The 27,423-nt window shown below is 42.6% G+C and overlaps 2 protein-coding genes across 2 annotated transcripts in view; both read right to left on the minus strand.

The window, feature by feature from the left end:
* The window catches only part of lrpprc (leucine-rich pentatricopeptide repeat containing), a 49,267-nt gene extending 44,588 nt beyond the window's left edge, over positions 1–4,679 (minus strand). Inside the window, exons 1-8 of the mRNA XM_030106382.1 lie at positions 4,475–4,679; positions 2,836–3,038; positions 2,622–2,744; positions 2,370–2,491; positions 2,175–2,233; positions 531–617; positions 328–454; positions 109–253 (exon numbers count right to left, since the gene is read on the minus strand). Of these exons, the coding sequence (XP_029962242.1) occupies positions 109–253; positions 328–454; positions 531–617; positions 2,175–2,233; positions 2,370–2,491; positions 2,622–2,744; positions 2,836–3,038; positions 4,475–4,653 (1,045 nt within the window). The 5' untranslated portion in view covers positions 4,654–4,679. The remainder of the gene's footprint in view (positions 1–108; positions 254–327; positions 455–530; positions 618–2,174; positions 2,234–2,369; positions 2,492–2,621; positions 2,745–2,835; positions 3,039–4,474) is intronic.
* A 668-nt stretch (positions 4,680–5,347) lies between these two features.
* On the minus strand, positions 5,348–7,411 carry znhit2 (zinc finger, HIT-type containing 2). The gene is made up of 2 exons (XM_030107425.1): positions 7,349–7,411; positions 5,348–7,138 (listed from the first exon to the last, which is right to left on the minus strand). Exon 2 carries the CDS (start codon positions 7,081–7,083, stop codon positions 5,407–5,409), a length of 1,677 nt encoding a protein of 558 aa, XP_029963285.1. The 5' UTR covers positions 7,084–7,138; positions 7,349–7,411; the 3' UTR covers positions 5,348–5,406.
* Between the last annotated feature and the right edge of the window lie 20,012 nt (positions 7,412–27,423).

The following is a 27,423-nucleotide window of genomic DNA, read 5'->3' on the forward strand; positions in this document are numbered from 1 at the left end:
TTTTTTTTTATCCACTTTGAAACTAATCAAAAAATCTGTGATCAAGCTGTGGGGGAAAGAGATCCCAATTTTAACGGCACAAACGCCACAAACGTAACTTTAACAGACCTGGGACGTAACCTCGCTCGTGCCTCAAACGTTCGCACATCTCAGGGATGAGCTGCTTGTGTCCGGACCTCGTGAGGGTCAGGATGACCTGCATGATGTCCCTGTCCATCAGCCCGTAGTCCGCGCTCTCCGCCGCCTCCAGAGTCTGGTCAGGAACAAAGACATGAGCAGAGACTCCAGAAAAATCGCACACATAACCATCTTCTGGACGACACGAACCTCTTTCATGCCCTCCAGGTCTCCCTTCTCCGCATACACATTGAGCAAGGCCAAAAACGTCTCGGGGCCCGGTTCGATTCCCGCTCTCTTCATGATGGGCAGGATGTTCTTCGCACTTTCAAGGTCACTGCGAAGCAAACAGAAAACAATTACTACGTGCCGGAACACAGAGTCGACTGAGAATCCAGCAGAAGAGCGCTCACCCTGCACGAGCGTGACCGGTGACCAGCGAGCTGAACACCGCCTCCGTGATGGGCAAGTCTTTACTCTTCATGAATCCCAGTATGGTGCTAAGAAAAGAGACAAAAACCGGTCATGAAATATAAAATTAGAGGTGTCCCCGACTAAGAATTTCCATAGTCGAATCTGATTCGTCCGATCCTGCCAACAGTCGACTGATAGTCGAATCTATGCGTCGGAGCAGCGCAGCGCAGCGCAGAGCGGTGCTCACACGGCACACGGAGCGTCGGGCGCATATGCCTACAGCCGGCCCTGATTGCACCAACATATATATATATATATATAAACAAACAGTGCAGGCAGGTAAAACAACACTTATTTTTTTCCTACACACTGAAGCACCCACTTCTAACAAACGGGCTCAAGCATGCAATTTATTTATATCTATAATCTCTGCAGATAAGCTCAAATTTTTTGGCTTAACAATTTCTCACATTATCTGCTCAAATTAAATGAAATAGGCTTCATTGCGCTGTGTCGGGTCCGTTTCGCAGCACAACATCCATGCAAAAACAAACACTAAATTAAATAGAATTAGCTTTTTAGATAAATAAAAACAATATAATAATAACCTAAAATATTACAATTAAACGAAATAAAAGTCAGCATTAAAAATGAGAATTGAGTAACAGAACCGTCTTTTATTAGCCCAATTATCTGGCTGCTTACCCGTTTAAGGTGGAAAGCCATGTTGTTGTGAAGTGATATGAAAGGACACAACTTGCATTTGACTTTTTTTGGATCATCTTTGACATGGTCTGATGTTCTGTTTTTTTTCTCCGACATTTTGAGCCTTTTAAAGTTAAGCCAAATCACCACTGAGATGCTGCTCTGTGACGGAGCTCTGCGCAAAATCGGATTGTGCCACTCACCATGGTGGTTCATTCACAAACACTAAATAGATAGAATATTGAATAAATGTACAAGTACATTTATCCACGGTGTATTTGATAGGCTAACATGTATATCAAATAGGATTTATATCATGTTTATTTGGAAAAAAAACAAGCAATTCTATGTAAAATCAGTCATTCAGCACCCCCATACAGCTGTAATGGAATGGTCCTCGTTTAATAAAGACATTTTTTCCGATGCTTTGAATCAGGCCCCTTTGAACGAATCATCGAATCGTCGAATATTTGAGGACACCCCTATCCAAAATTATCCTTTAAATGTATGGCATAAAGTAAAAATACACCAATAAATCCACAATAAACAGTAAAATAATACATTAAAAGTGCACCTGAGATTGTAATTGTTGTCTCATTACTCATTAAATTTAAACAAAGAGTGATTTCAAAATACAAGAAAGCACCTGATCTTAATACATAATAATACATTTTAAGGTACTGCGCTGTTTTGGCTCTCTGACTGAGCAGAGGAGAAGCATTCCTGTGTGAGTGTGCATGTTCTCCATGAGCAACCTTCGTCTCTCACAAATCACAAACACTTGGAGGTAAATTGATGACTGGTGTGAATGTGTGTGTTTCCCAAACAAAAAAGTTTTATCGCTTTCATTAAAAGCATACTTGATAAATCTCTCAAACTGAAGCTGAACTAATAGTGAGAACCACATGGACAGACGTTGTGTGTTCACTCGTCCTCACCTGGCTCCCTCGATGTCTCCGCTCTGGCAGTAGGCGGCGATGAGTCTCTGGTAGGTCACCTGTGCACAGCAACAACACAACATTTAACAACCCGAGACGTCTAAAAGAACAAAAATCAGAGTGAAGTTGGAGATTCAGACAGAATATGAATGAACGTCACAGTGGAGCTGAGAGTCTCCTGAACGCCATACTCACTCTGTTGGGCAGGACGTTAGCTGCTTCCATCTTGGCCAGGAAGTCCGTGGGGGAGAACTTGAACTCATTTTGCAGGTAAACTTTCAGCAAAGCGTTGTAGTGACTAACATCATACTGCGCACCTGAGGAGGAGAAAAGAGTCACCACAGCTGTCCCACATGTGGACACAATATCTGAAATGATCAGCGAAGCTGCTTGCGGTTCTAGAACACATTGCATCAGATGGTTTTTGCCGCCGCCGCGCCCGCTCACCTAGCTCCCGCAGCTTCTCCCACACATGGTGAGCCAGCTCGGTGCGCTCTTCCAGACCGACCTCCGGCAGCAGGGAGCCGCAGCTCCGCAGCAGCAGCAGGGCCTGGTTCCCACTGGGGTAACCTGAGGAGAGACGGGGACGGGACGCTTTACACCATTTCTCATCTCTTTATCCTATCATCCGTGTCTGAAAAGATAAAGCACGTCTCCTCACCTTTCCTGCAGATGTCGTGGAAGATGCGCAGCAGCAGCGTCTTGGTGATGCGGCCGGTCCTCCTCACCGAGCTGTCCAGTTTGGTCAGGGCCCAGTCGAACTGCTGCGCCTGCTTGGACCGCAGCCCGACGCCGACCTCGTCCTTCTGCTCCGTGGCCACGGCATAGCGGCGCACACACCCGGCGGCGCGCGGCCACACGCAACTGTGGGAGGATCACGACATGAGAGGAGCTCTGGGGGTTACAGCAGACCTGACCAACAAAACTCAACTCAAATCTAAACAGAGACACAGCAGAAGATTCCACCTTGAAGAAAACCTGCATTGAGATTAATGTGAGTCCAGATTTATGTCACACATGTAATAAAATAACAATGAAGACGAGAGACATCTGAGGGATGTTGACCTTTTGCCACTAAAGCCTCCATTATATTTCTGCAAAGTTAAATTCTCAATGATTTTATATAAGAGAAGGTCACGGTGACCTTCATCTCTTCAGCTGTATCACATCATTCCTGAGTATAACTTCCTCTATGTGCAAAATCTAAAGAAACTGCCAGTCTGCATGGGAAAAGAAAAAGTCAGGTTCCTGGGAAAATGGAAAAAGGGCAACCTGAAAACATGAAGCCTCTGTACGACAGCGTCACTGTCAGGAGGTCAAAAAATCAAAATGCTCGCCCATAAACTGTATCATCCATTTTACTGACAGAGCTACATTTACTGGGCACGAAAGTGGATTATTACTAACTATATGGGTCAGACTGTCATCAGAATGTACTGCTCTGAATGACACGACAAACACTGCATGAAAACATCACAGACCCTGGCCCTGCACATTTCAGAGATTTATTTGCTAGATATTTGGTTACTTCAAGGTTTTTTGAACTTTTGCTTTCTCCTGAATGATCCAACATCCCTGCTAATGGCACAAAAAACAGAGAGAGGGGTAGACAATCACCTACACACACCTCCATTGGATGTGCATGACTAGGAATGGATGTTCAAAAATGTGGTTTAATTCACTCAAGGGTTTTTTTTTTTATCACAAAGGCTGAATATGTGAAAACCTAATGACTGTTCAGTCGTGAACAGCACTATGTATGCATTTATTACATGAGGATGTTTTGTAATGTGCAGTGACCTTGAGAGCGGAATCCCACCATAGAGACACATTTCTGTTTATCATCCCTGTAGCATCATTTAACACCAGTTTCTCTCTAGAAGCTCATTAGTTTTGCTGATTTCTTTACATTAAAGAGGCTGAGAGTTGGTTAAACAGAATGCATTTCAATTATAGGCCTTAGACTGAACGCTAATGTGTGATAACACGCTTTTTTTCCAATAACACAGGCTGCAAACCGTTGCAGGGTTTTATATATTCAAGGAGATGAATTTAATGTGACTGAATGTAATCAGAAACGTGGTTACACAACCTCCACATCATGTTGCATAAAGCCGGGGCCTTGTTTACCGGCAGATTTCAGCAGATACGTGAATTCCAGCACAATGCTGCATGCAAGAGCACCCCAGACCTCACAGAAATGTTAGATTATTGAGAACACACGTGTGTCTTTGGCTGTCATTGACCGTCAATGACACCCCGGCTGCTTCACGCGTGGATCCGGCGGCCAGCCCCCTCACCTGGACGCCTTGTCCCACACGGGGCCGATCTGCCGGGCGTAGACTCCGCTCCTCCGGCCGGCCGCTGGCCCGCTGAACAGCCGGCACAGCGGGGGCCCGGTCCGCTTGGTCCCGGTGATCTGGAGCACACCCGAAGGTGAAAACTTGAGTAACCGGGCTGATCTCAAGAGCGCAGCCATGTTTGGTGTCGCAGCATGGAGGGAGAGCTACATCCGCACCACGTGACCTAGGGAAATCTCGCGAGAACACCGACACGGGATTTTCTGCCCGTGCAGAGGACAGAGGACATATGAGGAGGGGAAAGATGTCCCGGGATTACACATCTGCTAATCAACAAAACAATTAACACACAAACTGATTACAAAGTAAAATAAACAAAATAAAAAATTCAAATGAGATTTTATTTCACGCTTCCATCTTATGTTGACTCGTGCACTTCTTTGTACTTTGATTGCATGTGGATGGTGCAGTGGTTTAAGATTGAAGCCAAAATTTCAATATGAATGCTGACAGAAATTACTCTCTGAAAAAGGTCTTTTTTTTAATTTGTCCCCATTCGTGTAATTCAAAAACAGTACAAAAAGAGTAGCATACAGTAATATAGAGAGAACCAATCTACTCAGTGTGAGTATGCCCAGTTTATTTATAGGATTTGCCCTTGAGATGAACTGGCAACCTGTTCAGTATTCACCCTGGCTATGATCAGTCAGTTGAAATTGGCCACAGTCTATTATAATCCTATTTTGGATAAAGCTTACAGAGGATGGATGGATGGATGCATGCAATAAGACATGAAATAAAAAAGAACTCTAAAGTCATCACTGTAACTGTTGCTCCAGCAGAATGATGGTTCAGCATGAGCCATGATTTTGATGCCATGTTTTTATTAGAATTAAAAACTTGTACAAACAACACATTCAATACATTTTGAATCAGCTCACTTCTTCAATCAACTTCCCTTTCTTTCTCTGCTTCTTTAGGTTTTGCTCCAGTAGAGTTTTCTCCTTCTCCATGTTCTTCTTGACAGCTTCTCTTCTGCTGTGCTCACTCCACAACTCCACAGCCAGTCTATGAAACTCATGTCCATTGTCGAGTACCCAAGCTTGAAAGAATTCACACTTTTTGCTTGCCAGATAAAACTTCTGTCTCTTTGCACCTTCCTCTCCCTCTTTGGACAGGGCAGTCCTGGCCTTTGAGAGCACAGATCTCAGCTGACTCAGGGCTGCCAGGCAGTATCCTGAAACGTCCTTTCTGTCTCTGCCGGTCATGATGTGAGCCACAGCTTCCACTGTCCGGGCTGGCGCCAAAGGATCCTCCTTGTCGAGGTAACTTCCACCTAAAATGCGAGCCTCTCCGCAGTCTAATGCTTCCTGGATGGAGCTGAACACCCTGTTTGAGCTCAGAGACTCAGACAGAGCGAGAACCATGTCACAGAATTCAAACATCAGTGAATCAGTGTCACCATTAAACAGAGACAGGGTAAACGCATAACCAAACAGTGCATTAATTACACCATAACAAACAAGAGGAGACGGACTTGCACATAAGGAAGTAAGTTTGGGAATCTTTGCCGAAATTTTCGGGACATTTAATTTGGTCTTTTCCTTTCTGCTCCCTGTTTTAACTTCTTTCACGTTTGTCACAGATTTGTCTTGTTCCTGAATCACTTTATCTAATGGCTGAACATCATCGTTGCTGTCCTGCAGATCTGTAACTGCTGATTTCTCTTTCTCCAGTTCACTCAGTTCTTCAACCAGCCGCTCTCCCTCCTCATGCTCCTCCCACCAAGGCTTCCAGAGTGGAATGAGCCCACCAAGAGCCCCGTCCTTCACGAGACCAGTAAATGTCTCCCTCTCTTTAGTGCTGAGAAGTGCCCAAAGCTCTTCTTCTGAGAGCTTGTCGATATCGAGTCCCGAGAGCCGATCAGCCAAGTCCTGCTCCCCTTCATCCTCTTCAGGGTCTCCGGACAGCAGCTCCCCTCCTCCAATCTCTTCAAGCTGTTCCAAAATAGCATCAATTTCTGTTTCCCTCTCTTCTCCAGACTCTTGATGCTCTGCTAATCTGGACAGGAGCTCCATGGCCTGCACTTTCTTTGTCACGTCTCTGTCTTCTTCATCATCTTGTACAACACCTGCTTGTTTTAGCAAACTTTCCATCCCGCCGTGCGTCTCTTCTGCCTTTTGTTTGAGGCCCACAAGAATCTCTTGCATTTTCTTTTTGCCCTCAGCTTCTGTTTTCCCCATTTCCTTCAGCTCCTGCAGGACGGACTCCTTATAAAACTCCTCAGAACACACAGTGTGATCCGGGCTTTGGTAACAAGCCAAACTACAATACTGGACGTTACACCGCGGGCAGGTGTAACAGGAGGGTTTGCGTTGACACAGCATGCAGACTGAGCTCTTCTTGGTGGCGCTGCCACCGCCTTCCTCCTGCTCTTTGGTCTTCGCTGGAGTAATAGACTCCTCCTGTGCAGCTCCTCTGGAGGGAAGCAGGATCCCGTCTCTGGCCGCAGGTTCGTCCTCAGGCTCAGTCCACTCCTGTTTCGGGCCAATGTCTGTCAGGAGGCTCCTCACGGACGGAGGAAGTCTCCGTCTCAGTACGGGATTCATCAGAGCAGGAGGGTGTAGTGCGGCAGGGATGACGGGCGATCCGAGACAAGGTCGACTGAAAAAAGAACACAAACGTGTCAAGAAATGTCTGTAATAACGAGGACTTAGCATCTCGCTACACACGGACAAGGTACTGCTCAGCGCCGCATTCCGGAAGCACTTCAAACCCTTTCAGTCGCCAAAAGGACTTTGCTTTTAAACGTGAACCCACATCCGCAAACACATTTCTTTGAAAAACTGAAAATGACGGAGCGATTTGACTTACTTTACAACATGTGCACCGACGAACGCGTTACGTTTGTTGTGACTAGGAGGCCGCCATGTTTTTGATGACGTAATGACGTCATCACGACGTGCGTCCACTAATCATGAATATAATAATAAATTTGTTTGTTGATGCTGTTTAATGTTCGGATATTATTCTGTTGTTAATAAAAAACAAAAAGATAATAAAAAATACTGAATGATATGCTATCGGCTAAAAACTCACATTAAGATTATTAATAAGACTCCTACTACCATTACCACCTCCTACTACTTATAAATTTACTTTACTTCTACAACTGCTATTGGTAGTAATAACAACAATAACAATAAAATTACAGTATTAATACTATAATCATTTATTTGCATTTTTTTCTTTACTAATTTCTTCAAATTCATAAGATTTTTTTTTTTAATTGTCTTTAAGCAGTGATTAAAATAAGCATTTTTTTTAATTTGTGACTTTCTTTGTTGTCAGACTTAATAACAAACATTTATTCACGTCATGGTTGAGATAACAGTCTCTGCATCTAACTTTCTGCTCTGTGTTGTACACTTCTGTGTGTTGAAGGAGATCCTGACTGCGCTGTGCGTCTACATCTCCCGTAGGGCTGTTTGCAATGAGGTGATTGTCTCCTGCAGGGGGTCAAGCATGGTAAAGGTCATGCAGGTGGGGAGTTGTCAGATGGCTGTCCACCCCTCGCCGGGCCAAGGGGCTCTCGTGCCGCCTGTCAGGCCCTGTGGGGAGAGAGTGAGGAGAAGGGGTGTCTGAGGACGACGTGTGCCATGCTGTCTCGGCCCCGCCCCTGGCTGCAGTGCCAGCAGTCCTGGGTAGTCAGCTGCCTTCTCTTATCTCCCTTCTTCTTTATTCATATGTCCTGTGACATGTTAGTACCCCATCGCAAGATCCATGAGCTTACCGGCTGTTACACCAGTGATGTGTGGCAGCATTACAAACAAGTGTAAAGAGGTGTCATCCTTTCTGAGTGAGTATGAGCACTGTTTTCTTGAAACTAAGAATAGTGTGGTTGTCTATGTTACCATCTGTAAGAAAAGATCATCTCCTTCTACCAGAAAATAAAAATGAATAATAATATCTTTATTTATATAGCACCTTTTAAAACAGTGTTCACAAAGTGACAATCAAAACACACAAACAAAAAAATGTCAGGCAAGACATGAGGAGACAACCAGTCAATAAAATTAAAGACTAAAACTAATTGGAGATGACGACACACCAACGGCCTGAGCAGCTAGAAAGAGAGAACATATAAATTTAATATAAACGGGATTTAATATTGAATAATAATAAAGACCTAAATTAGTGAAAACGTGAACAAAATTCAAGCCAAAAGTAAATTTCAGATAAAAGTGAGTTTTAAGAAGTGACCCAAGATAAGTTACTGATTCAGCAAGCCTCACAGAACCAAGGAGCAACATGACCAGGAGCACGTTTTGAAAGGAACTCTGAAGGTGCTGTCAAGAGAATTGTATTATTAGTAATATTTCAAGTACCACTGCATGCGGCTGAAAAGTGATATATATGGCATCTACTTATGTTTAATATGTTTCCCTTAACCACGTGACAAGCAATGAAGAAAGTTGTAATGCTTAATGTTAGCTTTTATTGCATTCCTCACAAGTGGAACTATGATGTTGGTAAGTTGCAGACAACATGATGGCTTTGATATGAAGATGTGAGGGTGATCGGACAAAAGGTGAAGGGTCGCGTGTTGAGGTAGCACACTTTGGTCTTTATCCTCACAACCATTGCTACATCTCTGCAAAACACCGTCTGAAATGTTTTCTCACCGTAGCTTTAAAGCTCCTCTCTGTCCTCACAGAGATAGACGTTCATGTAAATGTACACACACGCTTATGTCCTGCTGTCTGCCACCAGCTGATAGGTGACAGGAAACAGGCTCTGCCTTTTGGGCATGTCCAGGCCCGGCGTGTCTGGATCTGTCTGCTGCTGCAGCGTGTGTGTGTGTGTGTGTGTGTGTGTGTGTGTGTGTGTGTGTGTGTGTGTGTGTGTGTGTGTGTGTGTGCGCGCGCGCGCCCGCAGTGAAAGAGACCTATGTTGATGTGGATTATTCTGTCACCTGTCAGCTCGAAACGATCTGGCATTGGAGGACACCCAAAAAAGTGTGCGTGACTGTGTGTGTGTGTGTGTGTGTGTGTGTGTGTGTTGGGGGTGTGGAGTCCTGTCCGTGTCTAATGTTTTCAGATTCAGTTTCAAGGGACCTGCAGCGAGTACATCAGACTGACTCATTTTTGCACAACAGTCAAACTTTCTCCATAAATGTCATCAAAGCCTAAAAAGTGAAAAATAATCTTCCTGAACAAGACCACAAAAGATGTAAAGTTCTCAATTCAAGTACATTGCATATATTCAAAGGAAAGAAAGCAGTTAAGATACAATGGAATGAATAAAACTGTCCCGCAGAAAATCCTGGAAAAATGAAAATGTGCACGTATTGATCAGCGTTATTGGATAAAATATGAAATATTATATTTATATCTTGCAGATTTGATTCTTTCACAGAATCTGTCAACATCTGAATGTGTTGAAATATTTAAATAAATGCTGAAAAGATGTTCAACATAAAAAAATAATCGTTTCCTGTATGTATTACCAATTTTCGTTTGCTTTAATTTTTGAAGTTTCCAGCATGTGTTTCTTATTTGTAATCGTATGATAAAAAAGACATAGCATTATTCTCATGAATGTTACCCTATATTACATTTTCTTATCTGTTTTTACATATTTTTTTTCTTTAATGTTGTTTTTTGTCACATTATGAATAGAATCAGTCTACTTTTAAGATACATTAGGAGTGTTGTTTCATGAATTTAACATTCAAACATAAAATCTAAATAAGCTAAAATATGACAGTCACGAAGATGTAACAACATTTTCAAAGAATCTTTTAATTCAATTAAACTGATGAATTGAGATGGCAACAAGAGATCAGAGGAAGTGAGTATATTTGTGATACACATTTCAGTCCTGCTGTGCACCATATAATATTTTTTTTTTCCTTGTCTCCACTGTATAAAGATGAAACTGTGAGTCGTCGTGACGTGCAGGCAGCTGTGTGCTGCTGAATGTGAACGTGTGTATGAATGACCTAAAACCTGACCCGGCAGCGCTCTCATCCCCCTTTCAACTTATTTTTCATGAATGAAGCCAAGAATTCTAAAGCATGAAAGCATCAATGCGCTCCTTCAATAATGCATGTCCAGATTCCATTATTCCCCGATCATTTTTACCTCCTCGCATCACTTCGTCTCCACGGACAACCCTTCTTTTCTTCCTCCCGTCTTCCTTTTTAATTAACCATCGCTGCGAGGTCACTCAATCCATATAAACAAATCTGTGTTTCCTGTGCAGCTCCTCGTCGACCCTCCCTCTCATTGTGTGTGTGTGTGTGTGTGTGTGTGTGTGTGTGCTGAGTGCACCACGGCGTGTGATGTGCTAAAACACAGGTAGATGGAGCGGTAGCCTCCCGGTGACCTAAAGAGGCTGTTGACAGCAGTGACAGCAGAAACAAGCGCTGGGAAGGAAAAAGAAACCTCACACCACTCTTAAAGTTAACTTTCTCCCTCTGACTCCCGACCTGCGTCGGAAACAGACGCTCCGACATCCCTCAGAACTCGACACCATCAATTTTGTGTACTATCACCTTGTATTTCTTTTGCTTTTATTTTTTTACACCGGTGATTTTATGTGCTGTTACTTTAGTCAATACAGTTTTTTGGTTACTTTGTTAGATATTCTCTGCTTTTCTTTATGGGTATAGTTTAAAAAAAATCATTTTAGTGAAAGTAATATGTGTAGCAGTGCAACTTAAATTTTAAATTATGTCTAAATAATAATTTCTGTCCTGGTTCTACTAAATAGCAGCCCCTGAAAAACTACAGTCTCTCTTAATTATGTCTGGTTGTAATTGTTTTATGATAGTTGTATATTTTTTCCTATAATGAAGACAGAGAGGACCTCAGGAAAGATTCATAGATGACATGAAGGAGAACCTGGAGGATTTTAACACAGCAGCAGATGAGATGGAGATCGTGTTTTCAGCATGAACGAGAGACATAAAAACTACAAGGAGACATTCAAACCACTCAGTAACCAAATGACTGTCATTACTGTGGCAGGGATTCTAAACTTTTCCAAAGACACCACAAGTTAGTGTGTGGCAAAATGTCAACATAGCATCAGTGCTCTAATCTTGTTTTTGTATAAATCAAGCCAGACGTCTCTGTCTTCTCATGTTTTTCCCTTCTCCCTCTCCTTCTCCATCACATCGTTCCCGCAGGAGCCAACCTGAGACTGGCTGTGTATCGTTGTATCGCCCGCCTCCATCCGTCCGTCCCCCGGCCCCGCCTTGCTGCTCCCCCACGAGAGGGAGCAGCAGATCCGGGAACGGAGAGGGAGTCTGAGGAAGGAGCGAGGAGGCGAAAGAGAGAAGTGTGTCTGTCTCCCAGAGGATTGGTCTCTGTCTGTCTGGATCAGGAAGTGAGAATGTGATGGCAGGAGAGGCCGTGAGTGTGTGTGTGTGTGTGTGTGTGGACCTTGTTGAGCCGAGGTGTCATATATGTGAAGATCACAGCTTCTCGCTGATGGCGACCAGGGATGACGCTCTAAATCACTGAAATGCCAGAGTCGACTGTGCTGTGATATGCGGGGCCTCTGTGGGTGTGTGTGTGTGTCTGTGTGTGTGTGTGTCTGCGCCAGCGCCTGGTTTTGTGGGACATTTGATGGGGGTTAAAACCACTTTTAAAGTCTGAAAGTGAAAATGTTCCCAAGTATGTCACCTCCAAAGAAAAGCAGGGAGGTGTGAGGCTGCCTCCTCACGAGCAAACAGCAAGAACACAAGAACCCCATGCTGATTCATCCATCCATCTTCACACACTCTTCTTCTGAGAATTATACACAACTTTTAAACTTTCAACATCATTTTGCATCACGTTGTGGCCCCAGGGCCTGTCTTACTAGGCAAAAAAACTAATAGCGCATTCAAAAACATTTCAATATGAATGTGATGATTTTTTTCTCATTTTGTTTAAAACGCTTTTCAACATGACTCCAGTTACACAGGTGGACAAGAAAATCCTGCTTCAACTTTCCTTCACAAACCAGCTTCACTCCGTCTCTGTCTTCTTTTCCCATCTCTTCAAATCTCCCAAAATTCAGTTTATTTTTTGTCCTGGGAAAACTTCCTGTTCCTCCTCCCCCCAGTGATCACCTCTGTGTGGAATCACCGATCTGGATGAGACGTCCCGCTCAGTATCAGCATATGCACGCACACAAACACGACTAACAGCACAACATCCACTCTCGGCCTCTGTGGACGAATAATTACACAGACACGGGGCTGTCTCTCTGCTTCCACTCACACATTAAACCACATGGATGTAGGCCAACTCACTGTCAGCTCCGCTTCCCTCCCCGCACAGTCAAAACAACACACAGTCGTTGTCTGCTCTCGTTTATCAGACTCCATCCATCCCTGCTTACCTCTATCTTCGGCTCTCTCTTTCATGAGGTGTGAGTCACCGAGGATTGTCTCCCGGATCAACAGCACACAACTCTTCCCGTGATCGGGCAGCACACACACACACACACACACACACACACACACACACACACACACACACACACACACACACACACACACACACAGTCTTGTATTTCTATCCTCGTGGGGACCGTCCATTGACTCCCATTCATGTCTAGCCCCTAACCCTGACCCTTACCCTAACCCTAACCCACACCACAACAAAGCCTAACCCTAAAGAAATGTTTTTGCACTTTTACTTTTTTCAGTAACAACAACATGGTCAAGAAAACACTGTTTCTCCTACTTAGGACCGGAAAAAGGTCCCCACAAGGCACGTCGTTCCATGTTTTGCTATCCTTGTGGGGACATTTGGCCCCAACAAGGATAGAAATACGAGAACACACACACACACACACACACACACACACACACACACACACACACACTTGACGCTGATGTTGTCACAGTCAGATCATTATGTCCATATTAGCAGGGAGAACTCTTCACGCTTGAACACCGACACGCCTTCACTGCGTGCCGTCTTGCATGTGTGCTTGAATTCATTTAGAGTGTGTATGTGTGTGTGTGTGTGTGTGTGTGTGTGTGTGTGTGTGTGTGTCCCTTCGCAGATCTCGGTCAGGACATACACACATGCCATAATACGCTGATGTGGATATCACAGTGGATTCCCATCTATCATTAATTTGATCCAGTTCACGTTCTGTATTCTCCCTAAAGATGTCAGTGTAACGCTCGTGATCGCCTCACACACGACTTATGACAGTCTCACTTGTGATTTTGATATAAATGTTGGAATTCCAGAGACAATTTTGAAACCAGCCGATTGTGAATCTATTTTGTATCAAAAATAATAAATCAGGTCTTTTTTTTATTATATTCTTCTGACTTCCTGAGGTTATATTGTACCTTTTAGACTCTCTTTACTTATTTTCAACCAGCTGTTGTCTGTATATGTTTTGAACAGCTAACAAGCTTTTGAATAAAAGGTAATATAAACATGCTGCTTCTGCAGTTTAATGAATTCATGCACAGCTGTCACATGAAGGCCAGAGCGAGCCAGAAGCTTTCACAGGGTCAAGTTTAGTCAGTGTTGGAACAAAACGTGTAAACTGCCACAGTAACTCTGCAGTCCGTCTTCAGTAATTGTTACAAATGCACAGGTTTGGCACGGAGATATGACTTACAGGAAAAGAGCGCTCTGAGAATATCCAGTGAAATCAAAATAATGAGAGATAATTCCAAACAGAGTCATCAAAACACGAGCGTGGGATAACGTGTGCACAGTTACCTGAGGCAAGGTAAGGCAACAAACCATCGGAGGCATTGAGAGGGGACGTGGGAGCGCTTGGCATTTTGGGCATGCACATAATAACATATTCTTCTTTGGTTAGTGTGAGCTGGAAAAGGTTGTGCGCTACGATGTTTGACAGCGCTCCGACCCGGGTTGCCGTGTTGACATTAGTGGGCCAGGACACTTCACCTCTGCTTTGGGAAGAGGCGGACGGTGAGCCTGCCCTCCAGGACAGCGCGGGCTTCGCCGTGTGGAGGTTTTGTATATAATCACAGTGTTTGCTGAGGTGAAACACCAAAGATAGCTGCAGTATTAATCTTTTTTTTAACTGAGTGTGCCAAGTTAAGTGATGAGTTTCAGCTTTTCTATCATCAATCCATATATGAATCGCAGCCTTCATACTTATTTGCTCTTCCTTCTCAGAGTGGTGATTTCTACATTGTGGCAAGTCTGTTGTTGACTGCAAGGGCCAGAAATCAAATCCTATAAAGCTTCATACTTCACAAATTGAGCCCAGTTCTGGAGCAGTGAGCAAATGGAAGAGGGCAGCAAGACGCAAACAAACAAGCATATGGATGAATAACGCGGCGCAGGCGTGAGCAACACGCCCGTCACTGTCAGAGGAGATACAGGTTCCCTCAACCGTGACATGCAATTGGTATGCAGGACAGGGGAAGATCAACAGAACGATACAGAGCAAACTAATAGGCCGAACCTCTGGAATCTACCTCACCGCTCACGCGGAGTCTGCCCCGTCTGCATGCGTGTCATTCCCGTGAGGCTGTACGTGTGAAGTCCAGCGCTGCATGCGTCTCCTGTGCGGCGCGGCATGTCGGACATGATGTCTCATCATCTCAGGGCACAGTGAGGAGGGAGCTGCCGCCGTGATTCACCTCAGCCGTGGACGCTGCAAACCCACCACCACTGCCGCTGCACCTCAAATCCCCTTCTTTAAAACAGTATTTACTCAAGAAGGTGTTGCCTTTCTTTAGTCTCTCTCTCTGTTTTCTCCTTTTCATTAAAGCTGTTAGCGCTGCGTGACTCCACAGGAGGAACAACTTCAGCTAGTTGGAAGTAAATTTCAGTCCGTTCAGTTCAGATCATTTTCATGAACACTTCTTTTAAATGCTTTTCATTCCTGACCATTAAAAAAAAACCCATCAGTCTCTTTGTGACTGTTCCTGCTTCCCACCCCATCACTCCCCCCTTCTCTCTTTTCCTTTCAGCCACACTTAGATTTTCTCCTGACCTTTGACACGCGTCCATCCGCTCATCCATACATCCACCAGCCCTTTGGTATCTTGTCCATCTCTGTATCTGTCTCCTGTCTTGCCTGCAGTCACAATACCGCCCAGCATCCGTCTTAACCTCAACCTTTCCATTTGTCTCTCCCTGGGCCTGTTGGCTGCAGGTGGATGTAGCAGGTCTGTCACAGGGTGGCAAATCTGTCATCTGCTGTGCATGTGCATGGACTTATATGTGTGTTTGTGTGGTGGTGTATGTCTGAGGGTGGGTGTTTGCACGGCGGGAGGGGTGTGAAGGCAGCTGTCACGCTGTCTCAGGATCATATGCTGGCTGTCAGACACGCTGTAAAGTCACTGACATCCAACCCGGAAAGCACAAACGCAGCGGGTCATGTGAGAAAACTGCACAGAAACCATCCATCTTCTGCTCACCGGATACAACGGAAGATCGCAGCAACCTGGAACCGATTCAGGATCAACAGGGTAAAGAATAAATAGAATCAGGCAGAGACGTAACCAGAGAACGAGACGTGGGATCAGCAAGGAGAAAACAAGACGAGGTGTGACGAGATGAAGTTATTTAACAATGCAAATCCATGACAGTCAGGAAGGTGACAAAAACATGAAAATCAACCCTGACATAAACTTCACAGACAAGATTAACCACAGACATGACCTGGATGTCACGAATCCTTTCATCTATGTAAAGGAGTGAAAAGGGATTTCAAGACATCCATGAATTTATCTTTGAAATGTCTTCACTGTGGTGGGAAGACAGAGCACAGTTTATCTTGAACGCACATGACAGTGCTAACCACTGCTCCACTGCACCAAAACACAGATTTCAATTTATCTATTCAATATAATCCAGTGCAGTTTATTTGACACATACGAGTATGTTGGAATCCTTCTAGGCAGTAATTTGCTCCCAAATAGTATCAATACTACATTTGCTCATGTAGCACCTGGAAATAAAAAAGAGAGAACAAGAAAACCAAACAGCAACCAGCTAAACTGACAAACTTTCAAAAGCTACCAAATGTAATGAAATGAACACTGTATCTTCTTTTGGAGCCGCAATGCTAACATCAAATGAAAAAAAATCAGACAGAAGTGGAAGAATATTTTACATTTAATGCATTGAAAATGATTTGTATTAGCACTGACTTGCAGATGAAGAGCCTTTTAGATGGGGGAATTTTCAGCCATAATAAGATTCTCAGGAGTATTTCTAATGTAACTGATGTGCTGAGGCGTCCTTGAGCAGGACACAGTAACACAGACATCTAGGGATGTTAACCCCTGCTCTATAACATCTGTTGACAAAGGTCAAGTGCGGAGATGAATTCCCCGAAGATTTTGCAAAGCACTGTATTACTTTTTTATTCATTATTCATACATATTCTACAAAGCTGAGCCCTTAAACGTCGTTCATAAGCAGGGTGACCTCGGATAGCGATCGCTGCACCGCGTCTCTGCACTTCCTTTTCAGTCCTCCTCCTGTGTGCTTTGTAGGTTTTATTTGTTATTATGTAGTTTTCTTTGTGTGCTTGAATGGGCATGCATATGTATCTCTCTCTATGTGTGTGTGTGTGTGAGTGTGTGTGTGTGTGTGTTGTGGGATGTCTCAAGAGAAGGTAAATGTCTCATCTCTCCGGTCCCCAGCCTGTCCAGGTAAATAACACATTCACACATCACTGGACACACCATCGACCTCCCCTCCACACACACACACCATGCCCTTATCTTGTACTCCATTGATCCTCACACACATACACACACACACACACACACTCTTCTCTTCTCTTCTCTTCTCTTCTCTTCTCTTCTCTTCTCTTCTCTTCTCTTCTCTTCTCTTCTCTTCTCTTCTCTTCTCTCCTCTTCTCGTGGAAATGCCTGCGCAGCTACTTGGCAAACTGTGTGTTGTGTTTCCTTCTGATGTCCGGTGAGACGCGGCGGGCGGGCAGGTCTCCATCGGCCGCAGTGCAGCTGTCATTTCAGGTTAGTGCAGGCGAGAAGTGGCTGAGGAGGAGGTGGAGAGGGATGAATAAGTGAAGAGGCTGCAGACTGGACTCATGTTAAATGTAGAAAGGCTAACAGGCCAGACTGCTGTTGAGCTCTGTGTGTGTGTGTGTGTGTGTGTGTGTGTGTGTGTGTGTGTGTGTGTGTGTGTGTGTGAGAGAGAGAGATGACTATGACTCCACATGTGCGCACGGGCACTACAGTGGACCTGCTGCCCATCCCACTGAGCTTCCAATTAGCACACACCACTAGAGCGGGACACATCCACAAAGACACACACACACACACAAACACACACACAGAGGACCCCAGAGAGGCCTCAAACCTGCCTGTCAGCATGTGTTATTTCACACTGCACTAGGCTGACACCACAAAACACACAGACGCATATTCACCTAAATGCAAAGGTTGTGATTGAAATACGTATAAAAGAATATCACGTTTATGTGCACATTCATTCCAAAATGATTGTCTTCATTTACTCTTCCAACCACATTCACTCCACTTTAACTGTTCCCATAAACTCAACTTAACTTAGCCCAACTCTAAATACAACCCTGTAACAAATCATGTGGAGATTTTTCCTCTGGGAAGCTGCTTTATGTTAAACTCGGTAACTGGAAAATGTTCTTGCAAGTACAAGCATGACAGTAGAAAAACAAACAAAATTCGGATGGATTATAGCTACAGCTACATCAGTGATAAAACAGACAGACAACTGTCTCTCTCAAACACTCATGCACACACACACACACACACACACACAGAGCATCATCACCAGAAACCCTCCTCTGCATTGCCTATTTTGTCCTTGTTCATATTTTAATGCCACCATCAATAATGAACATGTCTCTGGTCTGTGAAAGGGGAAGCCGGGATTGTGCAGTCCGACCGCTCAAACACACACATTCCTGTGCACACACACTCACAATATGTGGGTCAGCCCAGTTAATTCTGAATTATCAGTCTCTACTTTAGCCCATTAACGCGCTTCTCCTTGCTCCGAGACTGGCACAACTGCAGAATCTGATTTTCAAATTACAATCCTGCACTAAATTATTCCGACAGAGTGCAACTCCACACTGACAAGCCTTTTACCTATTTATAGTTGTATATGCACTAAAATTTGACATGCACTCTCTGAAAGTCTCAGACGGTTGTGTAATGGATTTTGTGTGAGGGCTGTAACAGAGTCGAATTCAAGACGAAACGTTTGTTCGTGTTTAAAGTCATCTAATGCAGATTTCGAGGTGTACTATCTCTGCACACTTCAATGACACAGTTCATTGTCACAGGTAAAAAGTAATCCCGTCTCCAGCTCTTACTTTTGTCCCAAGTCTGATGTAACCAGCTGTACCTCGTACCTCTCACCTCCTCAAATCCTTCATTTCAAAAGCACTTTTGTTGAAAACCTCAACAAATATTCCTTTAGTGATTCCCCCCGGGCGGAATCACCACTTGACACCACCGTCCCTGGGCTGAGGAGAAAAACAGGCTGAGACGGCGTCGACGATGGGGATGAAGTGCATGCAGAGACGGCGGTGGCGGCCTTCCTTCTGCCTGCTCAGGGAGAAGATCGTCCTTGCTTTGTTAACCGATTTCTTCCAGTTGAACTCTTCTCCCAATATCAGTCATAAACAGATCACTGAGAAACTACAGGGAGAGAGCGGAGACTGCATGAATACCCAGAGTTCTCTGGGTCACCTTGGCATCCGGCTCACACAGTCAATCAATGCCTTTATTGCCGTCTCAATAACCATTCAGGTTATTTTTGTCACCAGGCGCTGTGCGGTGGCAAAGTTTCATTCCGAGCGCAACGATGTGCTCTTGATCATTTGAAGCAAGATGGAGGGAATATTTTACGGTGACTGATCCGCCCCATCCACCCATCTCCGAGCTTGATTTGATTGAGTTCGCAGGGGGGCTGGAGCTGATCCTCACAATGAGCACGGTCTGGACGGGTTTTCACATTCACACCTACAGATTATTGAGAGCTGCCGACTAGACTGACATTCCAGAATTTGGACTGTGGACAGATCCACTCCGGGCTCGGGTCCCTGTCTGAGTGTAGTAAAGCAGTACAGAAGTTGGATGGACTCCTGTCTCAGAGAAGATGCACTTCTTGGTCAGCAGTGCCATTCTCTGCCACTAGATGGAAGTGTGATACTGCCACAACAGCCATTCATCTCTCCAGCACGAACACTGTTTTCAACCTGAATCCCAACCAGCCACTTCATAGCAGGGCCTGTTTTTTTTTTTTACAACAATAATTACCCTAAAACAATTACAGATTTTGTATCTACAAGGGCTTTCTCACCAGGCTTGTCGGAAATTTACTGAACCAACGAGTGGATAAGGGTGCAGGTTATATTTCACACTTGTAAAATAATTATATACACTGGCAAGAGATTTCTGTGGGTTGCCAATCTTTTATTCCAAAATGCTGAAGAGCCAGCGAGCATGAGATCAATTCCACATCACAGTCAGTCACCTTGTTTTGTATTAAGCATTATGATAGAAGATCAAATTGAGAGAGATTTGTTCGCTTTCTCCAAACTGAGTCACCATTCGGTCACTGTGAAAACACAGTCACAGACACTCTCGTTCACAAACATTTTAGAGCCAAAAGTTGAAGCCGAAGTTAGAAAATCTCAAGTCAGACTCATGATATTTCTAATGTGAGACGAGACTGTTAATTTGAAAATGTTCCACAAAGCTAAAATAAACCTGATATCTTTGAATATAGGCTGTGCAATAATAATAATACAATGATATACACATAGTGTGTGTAAAAGCAAGAGATGACTGCAGCCAGTGCCCCTTGACACCAATAAAGAGGCCATGTGCACGTGTTCATGTGACAAACTCAAAGAGGTGGGTGTGTCTCAGCATATGTCTGCTACTAGAACTTACCGGCATGTGATCCAAACGGTTCATCTGTACCTTACCGTGTGTGTGGGATATATTCATAGAATAACATATGCTTGGAAAATACATGTGTCAGCAAGTGTTGAGCATGCATGTGAATGACATATGTCCTTGCTTTAGTCTGCTGTTTGTGTGTGTGTGTGTGTGAATTTATAGATTGAGTGCAGGCCTGTGTGTGTGTGTGTGTGTGTGTGTGTGTGTGTGTGTGTGTGGTAGTAATCCGCACTGGCCAGCTGCACTCATTCGTATTCAGCCCCGAGGCACTTCTAGGCCGTCTCGCTGATTAGGGATCAGAGGCAAGGAGAGGAGTGAGTGAAACGGTAGAGAGTGAGGAGGAGAAAGAGTGAGAGACAGAGGGGGGAGTTCTGGACAAAGCAGAAGAGAGAGGTCCTCTCCCATTTAGTAAACAGTTGGTTAATGTCTCTAATCCCATTAAGCAGGGGGAGCAGCTTGGCCCCTAACATAACATGCATTAATATGTATGTGTAAGTGTGTGACTGCAGAGCACATTTTCTTTTTTTTTTTTTTTTTGCTTCTTCCTCTCGTTCACACACACATACACACACACACATAAAGGCATAAACTATACAGTGTATCCAGGAATGAGAATTAATTTGCCTTCATGAACGTTTGTTAAGGCTTTAGTCGTGAGCTGCTGAAGAGGACTGTGGAGAGGAGACTCATGAAAATGACATGTAAATCAAATGAGCGTTGTATATTTCCAGGCACAATTTGCTAACAATTATTGTTTTGACCCGGCTCCTCAGTTGACAAAAGAAACCTGCTCCCTCTGAGGAGCAGGAAATCAGCTTTTCAAGTGCTCTTGTGTTTGAAGAGTGGAGAGCAAGGCAAGGCGTGATTGCCGCTCTCCACAGAGAGAATCAGACATAGGGTGATTTCATACAAGGAGAGAAAACGCAGCGAAGGCCAAGGCCAGTTGTTTGCTTTCCCATCACATATATGAAAAAAAAAAGGAACACCTAACTCAGTGTTTACTAAACTAACTTATGCTGATCTTTATAAGGAAATAATAATAAAGAAAGACTGTTTGATTTAACAATTGAATCACTGGATGTTCAAACAGCAGACCTCACAGTTTGTGACCTCCTCAGAGGTAAGGCTTGCTCTTTCACCTCATTTATATAATAAAATTTGCATAATCCAAGTGAATAGCAATTGTTAACGCAACGGTAAATTATTCCATCATGTTGCGCGTATGAATATGTATGGAAATAGAATGCTATCAATATTAACAGAATAAAATCTAAGCCAGACGGCTGTGCTTATCATCCGCAGTATGTGGAACCATTTATATTGTCAAGACCCTTATGTTAGCAGATTAGTCAACTGAAGATCTGTGTTTGGGTTCCATCCCAGTGGAAGAAAAGAAACAGAGACTGAAGTGGTCCACGAATGAAGCGTGTTTAAAAATTCCACAAGGATTATTCTGCCTGAAATAAAAGATACTTGAAGACACTTGTTGAGGGGGCCATGGATGTCATAGATAAATCTCTGCAATAATTCTGAACAGCATCCCTGAAAAGCTTGTCTTTTCTCTTACGAGGATTAATTATGCAGTCTGCAGTTATTAATACAGTTAGGTGTCTCGTAATCAGCTATTCATTGACACTATTTCCCTGTGTATTTGTACAAGTTTATAAAGGCTGCAGCATAAGGAGAGACCCCATATGTTTGATCGTAATTATTTTGAGAAAGAAAGAAAAAAGATGATTGAAGCCAAAATTTCAGTGTTGAATGTGATTGCCATTCTGAAACTCTTTTTCCCCCTTTCATCTTTCATCACATTGCTTTGTCAGATTTAGGGTCACTATATGAGATATAGTATATATGTCAGATTTTATGACACTATAGCCGAGCAGACTGTGGGGAAAGCCAGGATCCATCTTACAACTCCATCAAAGGGCGAATCAGACAGACCGACAATCAACCACACTCACATTTTAGAGACACAAATCAACCCCAAATGCATCGTTTTTGGATTTAGGGAGAGAATATAAGTAAAAACATCCAGACTCTACACAGACAGACCCTGGACCTGCGGCCACGACCAGGACCCGTACCCTCTTCCGAATACTTCCTAATGATCTGAATGTTAAACGACACCACATAAACCAGCTAAAGCCCAACATCATCATGATCACAAATAATAATGTGATAATGTGTCACGTCCTGGCTGTGGACTTCTGGTACCGTCACAGGAATAACGCTGACAGCTGCTTGTTCCCTGTTCAGGAAAACATGCAAACTTCACGCAGAAAGATCAAGCATGGGGCACTCAAGCAAGAATGTTTAACCCCCCACACCATACGAAGCCGATTTTTTTCATGAATCATTTTGAACCAAAAATCAATAAAAATAACAGATAATCAGTCCACATCCACATTAAAGAAAAAAAGTATGTGAAAAGCAGCAGGTGAATAAGAGATCTTAATTCCCTCATTTTCTTCAGTCTCAAAGTTTTAAAATGTACTATATGTTGCACTACAGAAGGACGACCCAACCTCTTCCCCTGACATATAGTATAAATAAGGTCACCAAAATGTTAGTGATTGTATCCTGCAAGGATATCTGAGGTGGCAATGAGTGATAAGTTGGTTAAAATTTAATTGAAATTACCTATTTATTAACAGTAGTGAAAACACTTTATATCATACATATAATTGTTGGAAGATAAATTAAATTGAAGTCTCTGTATTTTCCATGAGCATATCATTCAGTAGTAACTAAAGTAACATGAACTGAAGCCGTCGGTACAGCTGAAAATTCTGGTTGAACTGAAGTCAAATATTGTTGGTGTTATTTTGCACTATTCCACACAGAAAAAAGAAAGAGCTTTCTGAATCATTTATTTAAAATGAAGATTTTACATGTACAATGTGGTTTAATGTACGATTAATGGTTTTAACTACTTAATTTACTCAGGCTTTGTCAGCCCTTTTAGTATAGAGAATTATGGCACACATAAAGTTTTAATAAGTCTACTGGACAGCTGGGAGCGCTACAAATAAAAGCAATATCATCTCAGAAGCAAATTTGTATCTTTGTCTCAAAATGAAATTTTACCTTCAAGGGTATGAGAAGTCAGTGAAATTGAACGATCCTTTACACTATTGATGAGATACTTTAAGTGTCCCCGACAATCAATGACACAGACCCAACGGCACCTATATGATGGCGTGATGTTCAGCATAATGTTTATTATGGAAACAAGCATTACCTGTGTCAGAGTGCGACCCAATCTACTGAAAAATGCATATCACACTGCAGCATTGGACACTGGTACGGATCAATATCAGAAATAGTTGGTTGAATCACCTCTGGATAGTTTATGATTGGGTTGATTTTGACTGACAATCTGTCTGCTCTGTCTTGTCTGTCAAGACAACATTTTGATATTGCTATTGGGCCAAGGAATGAGAGGCAGTTTATCTATTTTTTTTACTCAAGCTCTGATTCCACCTCAGTGAAGGCAAGACACTCAGCGACGTTCACAGAATCACCCTGAAACCACTCCTTTGACGTCTTGGCCATGTGCTTTAGGTGAAATGTTGCCCCAGTCGGAGGTCAGGAACACTCTGGAACATGTTTTCATCAAGTATGTAAGTTGTTGTATACATCTTTCCCCCTGTCTTCACAGGTCTACCAGTTCCTCTTTATCAGAGCAGAGAATTTTATTTCTCCTGGTTCGAGAATTTAGTCCATTTTGGAATAAGACTTAAACATGAAATGTGGGGAAAACAAAGCATTGTGAATACTTTCCAGTTACATATGAGCATCAATTATTGTAGACTACATTTTCAAACTATGCAAGCTGGTGGTAATGTTTTCTTCATATGCACATTATAGGCTGTTGTGTTGCAACTAATGAATTATATATTGGTTACTACATGTACGGTAGCTAATGCATGATGTTTCTTACAGCATAGATAGTGTATATCTCAGACGCACAACCCAGTCAGATGCAAGTTGGCTGGCTTAATATCATAAAAAGTCAGAAATGTTGACAGATTTAAGTGTTTGTTAGTTTTAGTTCACATGACTGGTGGCGTAGAGGTTGAATTATGAAAATGTTGGTTTAGATGCAGAGATCAATAAACGATGCTTTCTTTCATTGAATTTGAACTACATTAAGAAAATATTCACAACTCAGTCGTGCGAAGTGTAAGGTTTTGCAAATTTACTTTAATTGTATAGCCTTCATCCTGATGCTGTTTTGCCCGGTGATTAAGTTTACTTTCACTGCAGCATTCAAAGGGCTTTGCTGCCAGCTGCAATTAAGTTCTTGGTCTCTGTTGTTTCATGGCAGCTACTGATACTTAAACAGTGTGACTACCTGGAGAAAAAATTGGAAAAGCATTAAGTTAAAAAATGCACTAAAGGGATTCATGTTAATAGAGTTCAGTCTGGGTCATTGCACAGGTGGGCATGTCATATTCGCATCAGATTCAGAGTTATAATCTCTTGTGTGGGTTCTCGGCCGACCTTTGGGCCTTCTTCTCCCTGGTGGCTGCACTGGGCACACCTCTAAAGGTGTAACGGTGGAGGTGTAACACCTCCAAATTGATGGTGACCTAAGTGTCAAAGTAGATGTTTGAAGACTTCAACTGCATGCACTTTTTGTGAAAAAGCAGCAAAACGTTGTGAAAGAGGTCAATGGCACCATCTGCATGAATGCAATTCTGCATGTGTGCTATTTCTCCTGGAGTTTATGGCAGCTTCTTCCTCGGAACTATCAAGATGGCAAGCTTCAGTCATGGTCCTGTCTCTTTACACAGGGCAAATTACAGTGATATCTGGGTGTGTTTTTGTTTCTGTGGATTTGGATCTTTTAAAATAGAGATGCTTTGATTTTTCAAACATCTTCCTAGGCCATTTTAAACATGAATTACATTCTGTTTTATGGAGAAAGACTTGAATGCTGTTTTATGGGGAAAGACAGTTACATAAACCTCACAAAAGAATCATTAAGGTTAAAAAAAAGCACCATATTCAGCTTTCTGTGTTGTGTTCTTGACCTGTGTGGGCTTTCACCACATCGGTATCCTTCGTTTCCTTTACAAGTCCAAAGTCAATCATGTTAGTTAATTAGTCACTTTAACAGTATGAAACTAAGCCCATTTGCTGCGCTGACAGAATCTGGAGTTGATTTTGTGGAAATATCCTTGTTTCTTTTTGCAAAGGTAAGACAATAAATGCTCCTTTTTTTTCTATAACATGACTTGGGTTGATATTTTTCTTTAACTGATATTGTACTGACACTGTGAAGCAGAGTAATAAATGTCATATTCCCATAACTTGGGCAGTTTCTGCTTTAATAGTTGGTGTTGGTGTGGCATAAAAGGGCGGAGCACTAAAATCAAGTTAGCAGGTGGAATGAGGCTATAAAGGTTTTGGTATTTGGTTATAAACTTGGTTGCTGTTGGAATCATGTTAAATTGGCTTATGTGTCATTTTGCCTGAATTCCTCCTGTTTAATCAGATGTGTAACATTATGATATATTTACAAGAGTACTGTCTCGCTTTATTCTGTTTGTGGCAAACCGTCTTGTTTTAAGGGGTTAAATAGGCCATGATAGCTAGTTCTGAGATGTAAGGTCTGTCTGTAGGAAAGAGCCAATATAAAATGAATGGCTCTATCTGTCAAACCTTTGGGCCAAAACTACCATGGCAAAGAGGCTCCAATCCAGCCTGCTACATGTACAAATTAAAAAAAAAAGGTTGTTTTTTTTAAATACCAAATGTCTTGTTAAAAAGAATGCATAATACAGCAGTCATAGGAGAAGCTTTTGGACATTTCACTGTATTTTGCACTGGGAGGCTTCATTAAAATTGGCTTTATGTTGAGATTAAAGTAGTTTTCTGTAGTCAGTGTTCAGTTTCTGCAAAAATATAGACATTGTCAATACACCCTATGCCACAACAGAGAAAATTTAGAGGTTAAAGTTAAAGGTTATTAAGGCACTACTTTACTGGTCTGGCCCATGTACTCAAAATGAAACTGGGCTGGACATTTAAAAACTAGTAGAAGAATTTTAAACTTAATCCTTAAACACAAGAGGAGCCAATGCAATGACTTTAAAATTGGTGTAAAGCGGCACTCAGTTCCAGTAGAACCACATTGGGTTTTTCATTATCCAAATTCCACCCAATGTCATTTAAATTCTTTAAAAATTCCGTCTTGGTATTGTGGTTCATCCAAAAACCAGACTGATGTCTTTATAAAATATTATTTCTGCTCAAAAAGGCATTGACTTGGTTAAAAAAATTAGTTTTTCTAAAACTTTTCTTGAAAATAATAAATTGGATGCAAGTCAGTAGTTAATCAACCATTAAACTAAACTGCTCTTCTTCAGAAGGAATCTCACCACCACCATTTTAAAGGTTGCGGGACAGACACCCATCTGAAGAGAGCAATTCATGATATTTAAAATCTGTTCCCCAAATAATTCTTAAAATGATTTTAAAAGTGGTGTGGGAATGGGATCTAAAAGTTGGTTTTACTTGGGAGAAAACTCGACCGGGGCAAAACTCTCCCGTGTTTCCTCAGGCATGGACCACAGTTCAGCTGTGTTCACAGATAAAATGTGTAGGGATAAAATATAGGTTGTCGTCACCTCCTTGAAAGCTTTTTTAAAATTGGTGCCTGTTAAAATCCCAAAGGTGGAGAAGAGGAACTGTGGGTGGTTTCTATTTCTGAGGTTATGCATGACTGCTTGTTTATTTATTCTATTGTTCTTCAATCAACCATCAAACTACAGTGTGATCTAATCTGACATTGGATAAAAAATAAGATATTTAAAATCTTTGATTGTTTTGTTGTCGAAGGAAATAAATTCTTATTTTTTTACTGATGCCTGATGTTTTTTAACTCACTACCAACAGTCAACAGAGTAAACAATTTTTTCTTCTACAGTTAAAATTGATCAGCTGTGCGGTTTGGTTGACTTTTTAGCTAACCAATCACACCTCAGGTTCGGCTCAG

Source organism: Salarias fasciatus, chromosome 13 (genome assembly GCF_902148845.1).
Source record: "Salarias fasciatus chromosome 13, fSalaFa1.1, whole genome shotgun sequence".
NCBI classification, from domain to species: Eukaryota; Metazoa; Chordata; class Actinopteri; order Blenniiformes; family Blenniidae; genus Salarias; species Salarias fasciatus.

Coding starts and splice junctions, on each gene's coding strand:
- znhit2 (XM_030107425.1), bottom strand. CDS start 7,083: ATGAATCCCGTACTGAGACGGAGACTTCCTCCGTCCGTGAGGAGCCTC.